The following is a 20,479-nucleotide window of genomic DNA, read 5'->3' on the forward strand; positions in this document are numbered from 1 at the left end:
AAAATAAGGCCACTTATTATGAAAATGTTTTACACACACACACACACACACACACACACTCTAAAAAAGGAGTAAACTGGAGGGTTTGGAAAGAAGGGAGGAAATGCTGTCTAGTTTAGTAAGTCTGACGTACCACGGCAGACACACTAAGAACTGAGCGTTTTCCAAACTAACCCCAATGACCGGCAGCTAACACCTGTGTGAGACAGCACGGTATAATCCCAAAGCATGCTACATGTGAAGTCACAGAAGCTGGCTCCAACTCCCAGGTCTATTCACCAATATCTATGCAAATTTCAACAAGTCAAGCCTTCTCAATCTCAGTTTCATCACCTGAAAAAATGGGGATAAGGGCACCTATTTTGTCTGTCCCACAGGATTATTGTGAGGCTGGAATGATATGTACGTGACAGAATTTTGTAAATTCGAAAGAACTGTGTTTGAGTGTAAGCTTTATTTTAAGTATAACTATTACATAAAGCGAGGTTAGCTTTACAAATATTTAATAGTCAATGCCTTTTAAAAACGATATGGAAGGACAACAAACTCAAAAACCCTCAAATGGCAAGACCAGAGACTGCCATAATATATAATTCCACGTATCCGACATTCTGGAAAGGGTGCAATCCTAGAGATCAGTGGAGGCAAGGAGGAGGCAGTGGGGGTGGAGCCGACTACAAAGGGGCAGCGCAGGGGGGGCGTGGCCTGGGAGGCGGGAGGCTCCTCCACACCTGCAGTGTGGTGGAGGCTGCGGAGCTCCAGACGCTGCCCACACTAACGGAACTGTGTACTCAAGAATGAGTGTTACTCCACATACACGGAAAGATAATTTTCAAAATCTATAAAAAACCATTATGTACTATAGGGATGTTCAAGAAAATCTTTTAAGAGTATGAAACAATTTCAATCTGGAAGTTTTTGCAAACACAAAGCACAATCTGAGGTCAAATAATGTGAGGGTGGTCATTACTGTATAGTAAAAGAAAAGGTTAATATTTAAATTTGATTATGAAATCAGAGAACATTCATTATGATCATACAGATACTATAGGAAAATATACCGATCTCCATTGCAGTTTTTAAGAATTCTAGAGGAGTTTTAGGTTCTACAGTAATCAACCTCATAGACCTAAACGTGTAATAAAAGCCCAACAAATCAGAAAGATTTAAATGATGATGTTTCTTTCTGGACCTATAGAATAAAGATAAAAATTATTAAAAAAACAAAACTAGATCACCAATTTCATAAAACAAAAAATAAATAGGGTCATGACTAAAAGCAACTAGGGTTTATTCCATGAACAGTATATATTCAACCATTTCCCCTCCTCCTTCATATGCTACACTATTGTCATCAAAAAACACTCAGGGCAAACTCCTTCAATAGCTGGCCATTGCCTTTTCAATACACTGTACTTGCTAAGGCAGGATAACGGGCTCGTACACTTTATAAACATTACCAACAAGACTGAAAGATGACTTGCTGTAAAACATTTAATAAACTAGAAATTTCAATTAAAAACATTTAAATCAACACACTTGTAGAGTCCTGACCAGTGTGGCTCAGTGAACTGGGCATCATCCTGCAAACCAAAAGGTCGCCAGTTCAATTCCCAGTCAGGGCACATGCCTGGGTTAGAGGCCAGGTCCCCAGCAGGGGGCATACAAGAGGCAGCCAACCAATATTTCTCTCCTTGTTTCTTCTTCCCTTCCTTCCTCTCTAAAAATAAATAAAACCTTAAAAAAATTTATAAAGCTTTGCTTTAGCTGAAATACTTACTTACACAGTACCTATCAAGTTCTAATGCATTAATATATAGTATCAATTATTTTAAAATATTCAGGTGTGTGTATTTACTTAATCATCTATAATTTCTAAAATATTCTAAAGAGATTCCACTAAATCTTTCAATGTTTCTAAATTTCCTATATGCAAAAATTTATGTACATTTATTGGATTGGATCTTCTGTAATAACACCAAGTTGAGCTTGGTTTGTCCTTACAGAAATGCATGCAAATGAATAAAGAGACTTAAACTTTTATATTTTAACAAGAGCTGTCACATAAAATCAGTAGTCAGCTATTCTTCTTCATGATAGTGTAGATTTCAGCAAGATTCTGGGCAGAACTGGGTGGAGGAAGATTTCTACTCCCAACAAATACACCTAATGAGAATTTCCAGTAGGGGAAAGAAATCCTTTAAATAATACAAAAGTGAGAACACACACACACGTGTGTGTGTGCACCTATGAGATTGTGCACATACACATGTACATGGCATTTACATGCCATTCTACGCTTTCACAGTGAATCGTTCATTTGTTAGCATGAGGCTTGCGTGAGAAATCTACTATGAAACACTGACTCTTAAAAGCATGCTGAAGTTAACAGTAGATTGGGAAAAAGCATCGTTCCTTTATTATATGAATTTTAGAATTCTGTAATATTTAGAAGGAAGAAGAGGAGAAAGCATTCTAAGTCTCTCAGTTGGAGAGACTCAGTTACTTGGAGAAAACTTCATTTCACGGACGAGGAATACGACAGGTACCTGTGTCTGTCGAGTAGACGCGGAAACTCTTATCCCAGAAGCCACAGATGAGAATATAGCGGTTGTCTGAGGTGATGACAAAGCACTGGGAATGGACTTGGATGCTCTGGTCTAAGAGGTCCGTGATTTGCCTTCTGTGCATTCCTGTATTGCTGGCTATGAGAACAGAGGAAGGGGAAAAAAGCTTACTAAACATTAAACCCACACGTGCAAAGAAATCCTATAGTTTGTTATACTGGGGATGGCGGGGTGAGGGCGAAGAGGAGGCACATTCCAAGATAAGAATATTTGATTTTTAATTTTAAACACAGTAATATTTGAAAGACCAAATAGGAAAACACATCCGACTGTTGGAAGGACGTGGGTAGCTAAATTCAACAGTGCAGTAGGAAATTTTGCCTAGAGGAAAGAAATAATAACATACTATAACTTAAAAATAGTGTACAATTCTCAGAACATGCTTTCTAGCTCTTGGGCAGGACCAAACTAGATTACAATCTCCAGACCACATCACAGTTAGGTTTGTGTTTCTGACAATCTCATTACATCCACTGCCAGGAGAATGGCTTTCTGTTGTGACAATCTATTACCTTTAACTTTTTGTCACTAGGAAGAGATACTACAATTTAAATGTTATATATCTGAAATATTGTAGCATCTTGTACTGCTCTGGCTGTAACAGGTCTTTGACTTCACTAGATGGGAACTCCCTCTTCCCTGTTTCCAGCTGCACTCACATGGAAGGGAAGGGGAGAATGACTGTTTATTAAAGAAACTTGTAATTGAAAAAGTCAAAGCACAGCGCGCTGCCACTCTCTCACCCCTTCCGTGAGCAATAAAACAAGACAGCCTGGCAGCGTGTTTCCAAGGTGCCACCACGCACCTGAGATGGGGTTTGTCACGAGGCGCAAGGTCAGACGCAGAGCGGCCTCAGGTGCAGGGGAAGAGTAATCATCTTCTCGAAACACGCTACCAGGTATGTCACTATCGGAAAAGGACTTTTCACCGAGGTGACTTTTTTGGCATTATGAGGCCAGCCAAGCAGAAAACTTTCTTTCTAGATGTCGAAGGAGTCTTTCATGTTAACTTCCCAGAATAAATAATGATTCTTACATTGCTCAAGAATTTTGATTGCAACAGAAATTGAAACAAAATAAATTTCTGCATCTGATCATTATGTACTTTATACCACAGTCGCCACTTCAAAAAAATACTATAAACGTATTATTGAGAGACACAACAATAGGAAAATATCTATACTGTATTCACTGTTTATAATAACTAAGTCAATGTGGCCAATTTAATAAGGCTCAGAGAAGAACACAGAAGATAAATGTGTTCAAAGTACTCTCCAATGCTCCGCCGGGAAGCCCGGGGGACATGGAGGAATAAAACATTCCCTGCCCTCAGGACGCAACACAACACGCCAAACATACACACAGACACGCGACACACTGCGCGCGCCTGCCATGCCTGACTGCACAACCTAACCACGCAAGGGCAGTGGTGACTGTCTGTGAGCAGGACTCCTGCACCCTAGGGCGTTCGGTGGGCTACGAGTGACAGCACTGGTTGAAAGGGCAGAGCTGTACTCTGGGGCCCCGTCCTCCCTCCTTCAGCAAAGGGAGGCTGCTGCAGCTGAGGAGAACTTGTGTGGGAGCCGCAGTGAGTCACAGGGAGATATCGGTGCCCCCTGGAGGGAAGCTGTGTGATACACTTCAGTTGTTTTCTTCTTCAATCCCAAGAAACCTAGCTGTTAAAAACAAGGTATGCAGTACTTTCTAGATGGGTTATTACAGTCTTTGATTCCCTATGAAAATTATGAAAATGTTCATTTTTGTCAGTGTTTTTGTGACTTTTGCTCCTGTAATATAAACTTTCATACTGGTCTTTTAGGGGGCTTGTGATATCTTGGGAGGGCCTAGCCGACAGACTTGGGCATGGGCGTAATTTTGAACTGTGACCCCCAGTAAAAGCCGAACTCGGTGTTCACATGGGTAAACATGGGTAAAGGGTGATGCCTCTTGAACATTCGGAATGAACTAGTTAAGTAAATGCTTACCCGTAAGCTGACATTGCAATACCTGTCTGAATGTCTATCTATCTATCTCTCCATCTCTCCATCCATCCATCCATCCAACCGTCCATCCATCCATCCATCCATCTATCCACCCGTCCGTCCGTCCGTCCGTCCATCCATCCATCCATCCAACCATCCATCCATCCATCCATCCATCCATCCAACCAACCATCCATCCATCCATCCATCCATCCATCCATCCATCCATCCAACCTAGCTACCTCATGACTGCCTTTCCTTTATCTCTCATGTTTTCTCTAGTAAACCACCTGAGAGTCAGTACTAAAGTATTTTTATTTAGTGAAAATTAGGTATATTTGTCTAGATAAGTAGTCTTCAACCTGTGGTTTGCCTGACCTGGGGTGGGGGGCGGTTTAAGATTTCCCCAGGGATATGCTGGCACAGATGGTTTTAAGGGAATCAATTTCTAGTTCCTCAGTTTTCATATGCTCTCCTTGCCTGAGAACTCTCCTGTGAGTTTTCCTCACTAACCTCCCCTTTCCCATGCTCTTCTTCCACTGGATGAAATTACGGCTTATTTCTCTCCTATCCAGACTCTTACTATGGTACTTCACCTCAGGGTAGAAAAATCCTGAAAGTCAAGTAATGGGACAATTCAAAATACTAATGTGATGCTGAAAAGTGAAGGTGTAGGTATCAAATTATTCCACCGAGCAGGTGGTTTCCAATTCATTGCTTTCAGTTAAATGCAAGGAAGATCCGCTCAGGCTGTCAATTGATAGATCATTAAAAATAAGTTTCAACGACAGATTGTTAAAATGATTGTTGAGTGACAGACCATAAAAATAATTCTCAATAATAGACCACTATATGAATGTTTTCACATCACCCAGCAAGAGCTCAAAGGTTTGAGTGACATTATTAAAACAAAACTCTTTCCTTTCCCATTTATTTTCTCACGTTGAGTGACATTCCTCAGGGCCTCTGTTTGTAAAAAACAAACAAAATTGAACAGAACTGTTGACAAATCCTGTCTTGTTCAGCAACAAATAATGATCATCCATGAATATAGGAGCTGTTTTGTGAAAGATGTATTTCTAATAAATGCTTGTTTTATGTTTAATGTTTATAAAAATTTATAATTTTTAATCAGTTTTCAAAAGATAAAATAGAACTGTGTAGGGGAAGTACAATGAAAATATAAATTTAAGGTGTAAAAAGGAATAATGTAAAATTTTCAACTAGAGATTTTTATGGATTTTTTAAAAACAAAATGTTGAGTATCAATTCCCTTTGATATTTAGGTTCAATTGAATGCATTTAAAATTTTATACATTTTGTAGTTGCTTAAACTTATGATGAAAACTTTTCGGATGCCAACTTAAAAACGTGTGAGAAGGTACATGGGTTTTAACAATTATTTTAGGAGACAGAGGAGCAAACGATCTGATGACCAGGGTTCTACAGCAGGAACCCTGCTATAGAAACTCTGGCCCACAGGCCACGTTTGGCCCGTGTCTGGTTTTGTATATAAAGTTTTATTGGAACACAGTGATGCTCATGTGTTTACACACTGTCCATGGCTGCTTTTGTGCTGTGACAGCAAAGTGAAGTTGCTGTGTCTGAGGCCTTACAGCTCACAAGGCCTCAAGTATTTGCTGTCTGGCCCGTTACCAAAAAGTTGACCCATGCCTGGTGTAAAGGGTTATAACTGCTGAACTCATTCAATTATGGACTTTATACTATGGGATACACATTGTGAAGTTTTAAGGCAAATGGTAAGTCTGTACTTTAGAAATAGTGCTTTAAATGACTGAGCAAATGGGCTTTATTATTTTCCTGACATTTAAAACCTGACCAAAGTGAGCATTTGATTTTTTTAAAATGTAAGGTATATCATATCTACTCAGGGCAAAACAAGATTTTGGAACAAGTGTAGTATTAATCCTCCATATAGGTAGTTACTTCTTAGATTTCAATTCATATTTGGAGAAATGATAACTAACTTCGTTTTGAGCTTAAAATTATTGTAGCTCCTCTTGATGGCTCCTCTGCAAATGGCGGCCATGTGGCCACCTAGTGAAACACTGGTTTGACACACGACAACGGTGACATACAAAGAGGGAAAGTCTCGAATTTTCAACCACCGAATCTGCTTAGTCACATGCTTTATTTAAAGACTTTAAAATTCTAGCAACGGTGCTTGTGCCAGAAAAATCTGACAAAATTATAAGCCAAGCATCCATACCAGTAGTATACCCCTATAGCTATGCAATTAAGTCTTTAACCCTAAAAGCTATTGAACAGCATCTTTAACATCCAGGCTTAAATTCTTAGTGAAGCCACATTTGCAAGGACGAAGAATACTACAATTAGAGATTTCAACAAACCTACTCAAAAGGCAGAATGGCAATTAAGTATTCTAAGTCGTCTGCTGCTGATGCTCATTTCATCCTGATAGCTCGTCCTGGTCTCCTCCCTTTTCCTTTTCTTTCCCCCTGAACAAATTTAACCTCCAATGGCAATTTATTGGGCTGTAGGACCCTAGGAAAATGAATACGAATATCTTAACACTGCCATTGGCTGGGCAATATATTTCAACTTTGAAACTGCTCTGCAATTGCCCATTAATCCCCTCAGACTGAATAGAGGGTCCAGGAAGAAAGGATTGATCTCCTTTAATGATGAAACCCTGGCACTACAGTTTTATTTTTCACAACACAGTGCTGCTAAGAACCCCACTGTTATTATGAAAATTTCCCTAGCAAAGGAGCTCCATCACATTACTGGTACACCAATTCATCATAACGTGCCTCGCTCCTGCTCATCAACAAGTCTGAGTGATGAAAAGATCCAATATTATCCTGACAGTACTTCATGCGCATTCTCAATCACACATTATTACAGCATCCATATTAATTTTCAGTGACACGCGTCCTAGGCCTGTTCAAATTAGGCAAACCAACGAGGGGGAGTTGATGAAATACCAGCATAGCCACAGCTCATTGCATTCCAATTTGCATGCAAATGGTTTATCAGGAAAATTCCATTCCCAGCAACCAGCAAGTGAAAAACAACTGTAATCTACACTTCAGGGCCACCATACAGAGCTTAATGAATCGCAAAGAGAGAAGGAAGTGACAGACCTATGAGAGGATCGATTTCCACTGGCAGCTGGTATGGCTGGTCTTGTACAGCACCTTGATGAGCTGGAATTCACAAAAGATTTTTAAAAACAGCATTATTTTTCATATATAAACTACACAAAAACACATAAGTCACATCTCATGTACAATTGTTTCCAACCCCCAAACCTCGCATACGGTTTAGCGAAATTTAAAGAAGAAAAAAACCAGCCCAGGTGCTTTTCTGGCTAGCTCATGGAACATTTATTTTAGATTAGGGCTGTGCTGAGCCTGTGCCATCAGCAGTGGCTCTGGTCCTGGGCCATAAGCTACAGCAGATGCTTGACTGGCAACCTCTGATGCTGCAACAAAACAAAATTAAGTGGTAAAGCGCGCTGAAAACAAAATGTGACAACCATCTGCTGACTGTAGCAAATACTATTTTTTTGTTACTTCTTTAAAAGGCAGTCCTGAGTGCTGCGGCACAAAGGCTCCACGAAAACGTCAATTTATGATGGAGAAAGGGAAGGCTCTAAGTCAGGGAACATTTAATGTTTCATCCATCACTTAAAATCAATCAATCGAAAGTTTGAATACAAATAAAGAAAGCTATCTGCAGATGAATGTTTCAGTTAAATGCCTTTGACTGAAATATTTTCCTCAAGGTTTGAGGTTTTTTAAAAAAAAGTTTTATTAATATTTAATATTGCCATGGTTTCCATTTAAAAATACCCCGAGAAGCAAATGTATAACAAAAATCAATCCATACTAAGAACAGTTTGTTCGATTCTCAGAACGGTTCTGAGGAGTCGGGCGTGTTGATCTCGTGGTGGAGAAGAGCTGGTGGGGTTGTCCCCCGCCCACCCGTGCCGGGCAGAGGTCTCTGGGAGGAGAGGAAGTGCTCTGCTGGCGGCTGGCCGTGCACCCTGGGCAAACCATAAACCCCAAAATGAAGGGTCTGGACTAGATGATCTTTTTGGCTTTATAATTCTGGTAGTTAAATTCTGGGGCCTTTTCCAAACGATTTTCCCCAAATGACTCAGCCACTCATCCTGGTCAGTATCTGCCTTTCATAGACTCATAAGCACTTAAACTGCTTGGTAAGTCTCAGAGCTCGGCTTCATACCATCAGATTTTAGGAAATCTTTCTGACTGTCCTTGAGGGGCCTGGATATAAAAATGCAGTGCACTCCAATGAGTTCATTAGATTTTTAAATTTACCATGTCACCATTTCCCATTAGCAAATACCAACTTTTCAAGGATGTTTGGAAGCTAAAATAAGTAATACGATATTAGCACTAAATAGGTGCTAATGGATAGGTGAGTATCCATGAGAAGTTAAACTGGCTGCAGCAAGGAAGTCATAGGGCTCTGCCCGTAAGGAAATCACAGGACGTGCACACAGAACGATCAGGGAACCTGTACCACAGCCTCTCATTCACCCAACAGTGCCGTCTCCTTCCAGTAATGCCAGTGCCGACCAACACCGTGCTCACGGTGCTAACACCGTGAGGACTCTTCGCTACTTCTTGAGAACCTGGGCTCATAGAAACATTAAAACCAAAAGGTCGGTGAAGGAGGTTCTGTTAACTGCCTTGCTTTGGTCAGGTCCCCAGTCCCACTCCTGCCACGGACGGCCTGTGTGACCCTGGGCAAGTTACGGAGTCTCTGTGTTCCAGCTTCCTGACCTGTACAATGGGTGAGACAGGTTCATTAGGGTAGACCATATGAAATGACTAATAACCGACATGTTGACTGGTTAAGAGAGGCAATTTCATATGGTTCAACCTAAATACGGAACCTACACCCTAAGGTCGTGGAGTGATTAAAGCAATGTTTAGAACCTAGAATATGCTCTATAAGCTTTTTATTTTCCCCTCGAGTTTCTGCAAGGGCCTGTGAATGAGAAAAAAGGGTAAAGACCTTTCTTTTCTTTCCCTAAATGAGGACTCAGACATGACTGAAATAAATGACAGGAGCTAGCTGTCTAATGAACAAGCTACTGAAATCACAGACCCTCGGAGAAGAACCAGAATCTAAACCAAAAAAAGAAAAAAAAAATGAGTGTAAAACGAATTTGATATTCACTGAAGAAAAACTGTTAGGGATTCGTGACAGTTCCCTAAAATCAGAGCATCCTGACAGGGAAAGGTAGTACAGGACAGGATGAAAGATCGGGTGTAGGTAAATGTACCTGCAACGAGGCACAGATTTAATAAAGCGCAAGCTCAACACTGTTGGGTGGAGGGGGAGGTGCAGCTCCGACCTGGAGAGTGCACTGTGCAGAGGCAGGCAGCTCTGTGCTCCCACGCCGCCATCCTCTGTGCTTGGCGGGGGCAGAGCTGCTGTGTGATGCTGTAAAGACATAGGGCGGGGCAGAAACTGCTAGTGACACAAGGCACCGGTACAAAGAGGCCTCACTGGGAAGAATGACAGGCAAAGAATCGGCACGACACAGGCAGTCCCCAAGCTCCTGTCTTACAGAAAGGTGCATGTGGGCTGGGGACAGCGGCTGCCCCATCAGTGGTAGTCGGCACAGGGATGCGGCCCCTCCATCTCCTTCCATATCTAGAGAAAAGCTGGAAGGCGGGAAAAGGACACCGACAACCAAGTACTGAGGGAAGCAAGCTTTCCAGCCAGGAAGATGGGCTTGCTCAAAAGGGGAGTGGGGGGGGGGGGGTTGCTGTCATCAGTGCCTAGCAAGTGTGCCCAGCACGCTGAGAACCAGCAGTAGGCCTGGCAGTGGTTTGGTGAAGCCGGCTCAGTTGCTGCCCAGCTCTTTGCTAAGCTAAACCAAAGAGGCAGGCGGCAGTGGTCAGCGCTTAATGGCAGATGAACAGGTTTGTCGCTCCTCACGTATAGTGTCACTGTTTAAAGTGAAGAAGTTCTCACCAACAGCCACCCAGGATAAGCCTCAGGGTGGCCCTGGCTTCTAACAAGCTCTAAGGGTAGTGGCGCATGGAGTAGGCACCTCCTCCAGAGCACCCGCTAAAACACACCACCGGCATGTTCTTCATCTAAGGGGTGGCATTTAGAGAACCCAAAACTCCATTCGTTCATCGAAGTATAACCTTTGGTTCCAAAATACATGGTTTGCATATACATTTACCTCTGTAAAATAAATTCACTTGAAGAAAAAGGCATTAGAAGACCTAATAATACAGGCATTTATACGTGTCTTAATGTTTACCTTCTCTACTTTTTTTGAAATCTAATCAACTATTGGCATTTATTTCATTCTTCATGGCCAGGAAATGGTGATATCTAATAAATTCTGGTACCAACAGATCCTTCACCCTGCGTACCTTCCGGAGCACAGTCAGTGCACCAGATTCGTGTTGGAATGCCAGTTCAGTTCTGTCCCAGCCTAAAAACTCCTCCATTTAATGTGGAATGAGGCTCTTGTTCAAAAATCTGTATTTTTTGCAGCCATTTCAGGTATTATAATGAGCAGTGCTTATATGCATACTTTACAGATTTCATGACAAGTTAAAAGACTATTAAAATCTACTTTTAAGAACTTCCCATCTAAAACAATGGCCTGGGGAGGAAAAAGCCTATAATGCCCATGACTTTAAAAGAATTTCCTTCTTAAAAAAAGGATTTCTAACCAGTGGCCAAAAAGAACAGTGCTAAATCCAGATCCCAACATTTCCGTTCTAATGAGAGGCCCTAAGTCACGGAGGCATGACCCTAAAACCGGAGCCAGAGAACTCGGGCTCGAACCTGGCTCAGCCACTGCCTGGCCACACGTGGCACAGGACCAGGCGTGCCCCCTGGGGCCGGTGTCCTCACCGGTAACACGTGGGGCCAGGCTCCAGGAACTCGCCTGTTTATACTTCGATGGTTTATGGTTCCAATGGGTATTTCGGTACCTTGCTGTTAGTTACCAAAACTATTCTGCACTTACTGGAAGGAGAGAATGCACTTTTGGGTTTGCAGTGTTTGGACAGAAAATGCAAGTGCTCTTTTTTCTATCATCCACAACAATACCGCCAGGTCATGCACCACCAGCACACAGCACAGGATCAGAAGTGTGTGCTGAGTAAATCAGTACGTGGAAAAAAGGGAACATGGGATTAATAAATACACACTATTTATGGACATAATGTAGACTATCACAATATCAAAATATTATGTTAGAAGTAATATTTATCTCCTAAGAATAAGGACAAATGCCTGATGCCAAAGAACTGTTTATGCTTTAGCATCTGTATTAATATGCCTCATCGGGGACTTCTTTAAGTCTTTCAAATCATTACACCTTTTGACTCAGACTAAAGCTTGAACATTGAAAAGCTTAACTGCTGAGGTACACATTTAGGTAGACACTGCGGCATCTCCGTGCAGTGCTCATCAGTGGCTGCGCCTTACAGAGCGATGCTTCTTTACTCACCAGGGAGGCTGTGCCACTTGTTCACGGCAAACAGCCTGTTGGCAGTGACAGTGATCACAGCAGGAGCCGCCAGGCCGGGCTGGGTGTTGGCTGCCACGTGAGTGACAGGGGAGTTGGAGGGGAACTTTAGGACCATGATAACATCCTGCTGGGCTTGGTCTGTGAACATCAACGGGCTCTGCAGGAGGAGATACTATTGAGTGGGCGTGACAAGACCCAAATACACAACAAGGAAAAGACAAAGAAAGACAAGGAGGAGAGGGGGTACAGGAAAAGAAGAGGAAGACCATGTTAACATAAGCTGCAAGCGAGCGCACAGTGAGCAGAAAGGCTCATAGAAACAGCGATTAGGATTTGCTTGTTTTCATGTACGTCATTAACTGAATTTTTTGGTGACTGAAGGAGAATATGTTAACAGAAACACTTTAAAACCAATAAATTTTATTGGCTTCATTCCCTACCCCAGTCCCATGAAGAACTAAAAGAATGACTTGATTTAGATTCTAAATAGGCAAAGTATTGGGGATCGCATTAACCCATTCTGATTGCCATTATGTGTCAAGTTCAAAAATAAATAAGTAAATAATAATGAGAATAGGCAGTGAGCACAAAGGCACGCCAAGGCAACTTCCACAGATCATCGAAGATTGTGTTGCTTTAGCGTGAAGATTTTGACAACTAAATAAAAAGATAATTAAAACAAACATATTTATAAACAAGTATACAACATGCATGTATTATTTCAATAGAGAAATAACTTATGAGCGTAATACAGAAACTTAATTATAAAGGCGTTTCAAAGCAATGCATAATTAAATGTACTTGCGAAAACAATATATTTATATAGTGCACCAAGTCATCAACACCCCTGTTATAATGCAAATATCCTGTTTTCTGCTGTAGCTGAGAATAAAGAGAAGCACCTAGCTGCCCCTCCTCCCTCTTGGTAAAAAAAGAGCTTAAGACCTTTGATTTCTGTTTTGAAAAAGCAGAAAATACTTAACAATGTTGCACAAAGTACTGTCCTAATAACCAGCAACAAAATAAATCTTGAAGACTACTAAGGATTTAGAACATTCCCATAACCCATGTTATAACCCAAGATACATATAACCCCACTCTGATTTACTGGCTTTCCTTAGACTTTGTGGTAGCACGCTACCCGACAGTAATTGCCCTGTTCATTTTCAGCAATTCTCTTCTACCATGTCTATTTTCTAATAGCTGATTAGTATCATTCAGAACTGAAACACTTTGATGAAATGCTTCTGGCTGCTTTCCTAGTGTCATATTTCAAAACACCAGGTATATGTAAATGTGTGTAAGCACATATATTTAACATGTATCTATTCAGAACTGCTAATAAAAAATTAAGTATATTTGCATTTTTATTATCAGTCCTTTTAAAAAAGTTATTAAGAGTACTTAGAAAAACATATTGCACTAAGAATTCCTATTTGCACTCTTTGCATGAAGGTGTAAATAAAGGCAACTAATAAGCTACCCAGACACCCTTCTGAGCAAGTGGCTAAAAGCCAATCAATATTATGAGTTAATCCTCCCCGGATGCTCATTCAATTAAAGGTGTCAGTAATGCCTCATCTGATGTGGCCTCAATTAAATCCAACTATCTGATGGTGTGAAAACACAGGGGGATACAGCAACAGCAGCACAACCAGACAAATAGGCAGCCTTCGTGTGCCTGCTAATTACTACACCTGGTGTATATTATGGCTCGTGCACTTAACGCAGCACGAGGTGGCTTTAATTTCTGCTATGTCGTGCGTGTGTCTGTGCCCATGTGGGGGTGGGGTGCACTGACGGTTGATGGGGGAACTCATCTGAATGGCAGTAAAAACAATAAACATTCGTGCCTTTTATTTTTGAAATCTCTGATATCAATACATAATCTATGCCATACAAAGGACCTTTTATGCAGTTTTAAGGAATTCTGGGAAATTGGGTCAAAATGAGAAACAATGAGCAACATCAAACAAACTCCAAGTTAGCGATGAAGAAGTCCTGGGAAAGGAAATGAATGTCATTTCGGATTAAGAAGCCCCGTTTTTCAATTATGTAGCTTTTTAAATAATGTTTACTAAAGCCACTTTACAAACTCTGAGAAGGTCAGAGTATAACATGCATCACAAAGTCTCGCTGCAAGAAAGTGGATACATATTTTTGAGCTTAACAGCTCATATTGTAAATACAATTCAACTCAAATTGGACGATTCCAATGTTTACATCCCTAAGACAACACAGGAAAGTCTCTAATGTGTAGGAACAATGTCTTGTTTACACAGTGACTCCAGTGGGCCAACTCTTAGCCACACGGCAAGGACAAGGCACTGTCCCCAGAAGCCGCAGACGCCTTGTCCAGAATGCCCTCTGCATGCTCACAACAAGCTGTCCCTCCGCGTGTTCCTACACACACACTCCCTCTTGACTTAAGCTCCCAATGCAGGCAGTTAGCAGGAGACTCTCCCGGAAGCTCCGTCATATCCTTGGCTAAGTATGGAAGAGGGAGCAGGAGAAGGAAGCGAGAGCACGCCCCAGCAGACAGGGCTGGTCCGCCGTGACAGGAACAGCTGCAGACGCGCAGGGCAACTGGTAAAGCGGGGATTAGAGAAACAGCCCCTCATCCATCCCGGCCCGAGTCCATCTGTGAGCCGAGGCTGAGGCAGACATAGGAAACTACCAGCCAAATTTCACTCGGTTTTCCCAGATTAAATGTACACACTTGTTGACAACTCTGGTTTCTTTCTAACACACCTTTCCCCACCCCCTCCACTCGCGTATGTATAAGATGAAAAACACAATTTGCACAGGTCTGAAGTGCAGGTTTTAAGTGCAGAGGAAAAAGCTGATGGAAGAGACGGTCTTCGGTCCTCATCGGAACATAAGCCTTCCTGCCCTAGGGACGGTAAAGCCGGTCTGCCCCAATGAACCAGTAATCCTTGGCCAGGGAGGGGGGCTTAGCAGCAGACCCCCTCACCGCCCCCGTGACCACGGCTGTGCAGTGACCCAGGGACAAAGTCAATGGGGCGGCAGAGGAGCCTCCATCAGCCAGCACCACAGCCACCAGAGTCTCCCTGACAAGCTATTACTAAAACTAATTCCAAGCCCCAGACATAAATCAGTCTTACTATTTTATTCCTATTTTTATGGCATTATCTTCCATTGTTCTTGCTAACTGTTCACTTTTTGTGTAGTCTTCTGCTCACTCAAGCTCTCCTTTATGTTCATTTCAATCTGATTTCACCTGTTTAAAAACACTTGGAAACGAGGATGCAAGTAATTTTCAAAAGGCTTGTGGTTTATTACAAACATCCAATTTATAGAACTAGAAAAAAAGGTTTAAAAAAAAGGCCTAGCAGAAAAAAGAAGACAGAGGGCAAAAAGGAAAAAGACACAAAGAAGAAGGTGAGGCGGGAAGAGAAAGGAAAAAGAGCCCGAGGTAGAAAAGACCAAAACTATCTCTAGCTCTCTCCTTCCTCGTCTCCGACAAAAGCCTGCCACCTCTAAGCCACAACATGGAGTCAGAATCCATCTTAAATTATTCCACATATTTATGGAAACAGATTGTGTATTTCCTATTTTTCATTTGAAAACAGTAATGAACAACCTGTTTTATAGAGGAACAACTGAAGAAAAAATATAATACCCATAGTCTGTTCTTCAAAGAAACTTTTTATCATGCAATTCAGTATTTGTTACTGTGCTTTTTTTTTAAACCATCAAAAAACGTAACCCCTGAAATGTCAGGAACTCTACAAAGAGACCGGCCACATCATTTTGCAGACTGAGTCTGTCCCCTGCTGCTGATTCTGGGCCGGCCTCTGCCTCGCTCCAACCAATGGAACGCGGCAGAAACGATGCTGCAGGGGTTCCAAGGCGAGCTCCAAGAGTCTCGCAGGAGTGTTCCCTGGAACCGTGTGCTCCTCCCACCAGGGTGGCCTGGGCTCAGGGACTTGACAGTGAAAGACCACAGGGGAAGGGAGGTTGGTACAGTGCGGCCCACCCCACAGCAGTGAGAGGGGGAGCCAGGGAGCAGGGCAGAAGAAAGGCTCAGAATCGCGAGAAACAGAAATCTCTGTTGGATGCCACTAAGCCCTGGACGGTTTGGTACACCTAACTGTGTACATCGTGTTTTCCTCCCTGAGGGCCCTGACGCTCAGCAACAGTATCTTACATAGTAGGGTTTGTTTTAAAATTCCCAACTGAAAAGCATATTGGGATATAGTGAATATAAACAACTTATATGTACGACCCATGGACATGAACTAAAGTGGGTGGGAGGGGGTGTGCAGGGTGGAAGGGAGTGAAGGGGAGAAAGTGGGACAAACTGTAATAGCATAATCAATAAAATATATCTAAAAAAAGAATATAAACAAAACTAATCTAGAAACTCATAGGAGCAAACCGGAAAGCAAATCGGTCTCAGGCCGGAAGTCTCCGTCCTGCAGTCAGGACACACGGTGATTAGAACCCTTCCGACTCTGTGAGGAAACATGAGCTGATGAAATGCCAGAGCGCTGGAGCAATGGCTGCCTTCCCAAAGACTCCCGGGGAGCATGCGGAGGTTTTTTGCTGGTTGTTAGCAGGTTAACAAGCGCTGCATGAGAACAGACCCAGATGTGGTAGAGAATCTCAAGTACAACAAAAGACTGTTACAAACGTCAGGCATGGTCTCCAAGAGGCAAGACGCGAGAAGAGTGAAGGCAGCACTTACCGCTTGCATGGCGGAACCTCTGGGAGGATGGGGCTCGATGAGGAGCTGCGAGGGCGTCTGTCCAAAACTCCGGATTTGAGCTTCAACAGCCTGAAAAAGGCATGGGCGAGTTGGAGGGTTAAGAGGTGTTAATTACAGGCACTCGAACCACAACTGTCACCTGAAAATGTCATTCCATACTTCTGGCTTGTTTCACGCTGAAAGTCAGCCTTGTGTTTGCAGCGAGGGGCGCAGCACCTGGCAGGGGCACGGCGGCTGAGGTCATCCTGCAGCCCTGTGGAAGCCGTTCCTATCAAACCCTGCAGAACTTCCTCGTCTTGCTCAATGATATGAAACAGAAACCAGCTATTACAATCAGAAATTGTCCCTTTTGGCTTCATTTCTGTTTTCTTGCATTTTTTTCCTGCTTGCATCATCCCTAATGACTAAAGTTAATCTTTTACAGGTATAGAGAAAACCCATTGTTGCTTTGATTCCAGGCCCCATTTCATCCTGGAAAGTAGAAAGGGGGAAAAAAAGAAACACAGCACCTGTGGGAATGGCTTGATGCTATTACTTTTGCCATAGAAAGAGCATTATTGTTGACAGTCTCTTTGAACCTAGGTGGCTAAACAACAAAGTAAAAGCCATATGTTGCATCCAAGCATGAGATGGTTAAACCAGAGACGAGCTAAACATAAGAAACACGTGTGTGCACCCTTTTGGAAAGATGTGTGCCTGCACCCCGGGCAAGGCGCTCCCCTGCCATGGTGCTCCCGGTACACCGCACACAGACGACACTCACTTCCCCGTCACCGCCAACTCCCTCGTCATGGGAAACTACGAAATGCCAGATGCCCGGGCTCTCTGTCGTTGTTTGTTTGCTTGTTTATGTTTGTTTCCTCCCACTAAAATGTAAGACCCATGACGGCAAGGACCTTATGTCTCTTCTTCACTGTTGGATCCCTCCATCAGCTGAATGAAGAAATGCCGCGCTATGTGCGAAGGGAGAGAAGGAAGCGGAGAGATATGTCCGTGTTCTTAACGTCCAGGCTAACAGGATGAAGAAAACCTCTTAGATTCACAAGAGAGTATGTTCATCACAGTATTTTTTAATCTCTAAGAAAAGGTCTTCAATTTTTATATACTCTGTAGGACTGCAGGCAATTGATAAATCATAAACAAGAAAATATAATCATGTCCACCATTAATTTCCTTTTTTTATTTGATGAGAATACCCCTAGTAACTGTTTATAATGACCTGGTAAGAAATGAGCAGCTCATTTATTTACACCTTAAATTATCGTCAACTATGTTAAAGCTCTCAATGTTTGAAGAATATATTCCTAATATAGGACGCAGGGCACATGTAGTTGGATGCTTGCATAATAGTGTGATGCAGTCAGTCCAGTAAGTTCCAGGAGTGACTTGCTGGGGCAGAAAAGCTCGGGAAGCCCCTCTGTGAAAGCTGAGGGGATGGTGGAAGCAGCTTGGATTTGAAGTCAAACAGATCAAGTTCAAATCCCGAATCCATACCGCTTACGAGCTATGCGATCCAGGGTAAGTTACTGAACCTCTCTGAGTTTCCATTTCGTCCCCTGTGAAATGTGGGCAGCAACAGCACTCGTCTCACAGGTCACACTACGCACGCAGTGATGCATATGTGGAAACACGGCAGAGTGTTTGACACAGATTAGACCCTCAATACGCAGTCAACAAATATTCATGGAAGGTTACTAGCAACAACAATAATGAACATTTATTTAGTACTTACTATTTGCCAGAAACTTCTCTAAGTGATTTACAATCATATCATTTCCTCTTTAAACTGTGTGATGTGAGTACTGCGCAATAAACACACAAAGAACTTAAATGCCTTGTCTGAGGTCACACAGGAATTAAATGGCAAGCTCCAAATCTACACCCAAGCCGCCTGATTCTGCATCCCACACCCTCACCCATTAAGCTGTCCTTTCTCCATATGTGTTAGGTCCTGGAGCAGGGCATAGGCGTAAGACTGAGCACAGGAAACACGAGCTTACACTCTAATGAATGAATTAATAAGGTGTCTCTATCATCATCATCATATCACCATCTTCATCACAATGAAAAAAGTTACATTCAGACGCAATCAGTAGAGCAGTGTGGCTAGGCAGGCGCTGGTTTCCGCAGTGGGAGGTAAGGCTGGCCCTAGACTTCTGGAACAAGAGGAGGGGCCAACAGGAAGTGAAGAATAAGGACTAGGACCACTTCGGAAGTACATCTAAAGCCTTTGTTGATGGAGTAAAATCAATTTAGGATCAACATCAAGATAAATTTTGAGGTTGAGATACAAGAAAAATATCACAAAATGGCACCTTGAAGCCTAGAAGCAGTCCCAAAGAGGAGAGTGGGAGCACTGTTACTGTGTGAGGTACGGATCTTCGGCTGAGGTTACAAACGTGGACAGTAAGTCCCTTGTGAGAGCAGCTAGCGAAGCCAGGGCCCTTTCCCTGGACCGCTGCCTTGGTGGTCCCTGCCCAACGGCCCACGTGCCTTGCCCCCCTGAAAGGGAGGGGCACAGACAGCTTCCCACTTGGCCTGTGGTGTCGGGCGGTTTGGAGTGCTAATCCTGACTTTACCGTTTACCTGCTGCGTGACTTTGCACAAGTAGCCTAATCTGCTTCCCCATCTATAAAACGGAGATGATAAGAATGCCTAGATCACAGAATCATTTGGAAAATTAAATAGTACACCTAAAGTGCTTAGCACAGTACCTAGCACATACAAAGCACTAAATAAAATGCTGCATTAGGTGGGGGCTTGGTGTGACCACCACTTAACATGGCTAGAACACGGAAGGAAGGAGTGCTTCAGGGGTTTATGCCGATAATAATGATGAACACATTGTATCAGAAAACAAATCTGGCCCAGATTTCAAATGCACTGCAGGGCTAAGCGCCCAGAGACAGATCTCTATGGAGAAGCTGCGGTATTAGGAAGGAAAGGGATGAATTATGTGCACCGTGACCTAAGGAGACATCAGCAGGTCCTCAAGACCGAGACTCGGAGCGGTGAAGAAAAGGAAGGATGAAACTAACTGCTTTCTCTGGAGCCTGCACACTTTAGATAGCAGTGAAGCGACACACGGAAATGCACGTTTCTGTCAGGAAGAAACAGTTTGGCAGCAGGACGGGGACTCTGAAGCGACGGTGGAGCCATCCGTCCAGGGCGAGGTGCCCAGTGCACAAGGAAAGCCCAAGACTGGCTCCTGGATGAGAGACCGGAGGTACTGATGTGGGAGTCAGTCACACACAAGAAATGTAAGTCAGCGGGGTTTGATGTTCCCCTCTCACTGTGTACATGTAACTTTAAACAGCAGAAATACTTCCTTTCTTGAGGGAAATCTTACACAAAACTCTGATATATAGAAAACATAGAGATAAGGCTGTTCTACTTGGAAGGTTGGAGGAGCTTTTAATAAGCTTCCTCAGCAGCTCCTAAGAAAAGTCTGAGAAGTCTTAGAAGCACAGCTTGACACCCATTGGTTAAGCTCCAGGAAGAGAATACAACACACACACACACTAGGGCCTAGAGCCGCACCTCAGGAAACTCAGATTTAAGGTCTAACATGAGGAAGTAATGAAGGAGACAGGGGGGTCCTTGGGGGTGGGGGA

General features: G+C 42.8%; 1 protein-coding gene across 10 annotated transcripts in view; it reads right to left on the minus strand.

The window, feature by feature from the left end:
* Positions 1-20,479, minus strand: part of LRBA (LPS responsive beige-like anchor protein) — a 512,136-nt gene that overhangs the window by 27,135 nt on the left and 464,522 nt on the right. For 8 of the 10 annotated variants that reach the window (XM_036031880.1, XM_036031882.1, XM_036031877.1 and 5 more), the window contains 4 exons: positions 16,845-16,934; positions 12,113-12,305; positions 7,737-7,799; positions 2,550-2,705 (listed from right to left, as the gene is read on the minus strand). In XM_036031880.1, the coding sequence (XP_035887773.1) occupies positions 2,550-2,705; positions 7,737-7,799; positions 12,113-12,305; positions 16,845-16,934 (502 nt within the window). The remainder of the gene's footprint in view (positions 1-2,549; positions 2,706-7,736; positions 7,800-12,112; positions 12,306-16,844; positions 16,935-20,479) is intronic. The other 2 variants (XM_036031879.1, XM_036031881.1) reach the window with 1 other exon arrangement.

Source organism: Phyllostomus discolor, chromosome 8 (assembly GCF_004126475.2).
Source record: "Phyllostomus discolor isolate MPI-MPIP mPhyDis1 chromosome 8, mPhyDis1.pri.v3, whole genome shotgun sequence".
Lineage (NCBI taxonomy): Eukaryota > Metazoa > Chordata > Mammalia > Chiroptera > Phyllostomidae > Phyllostomus > Phyllostomus discolor.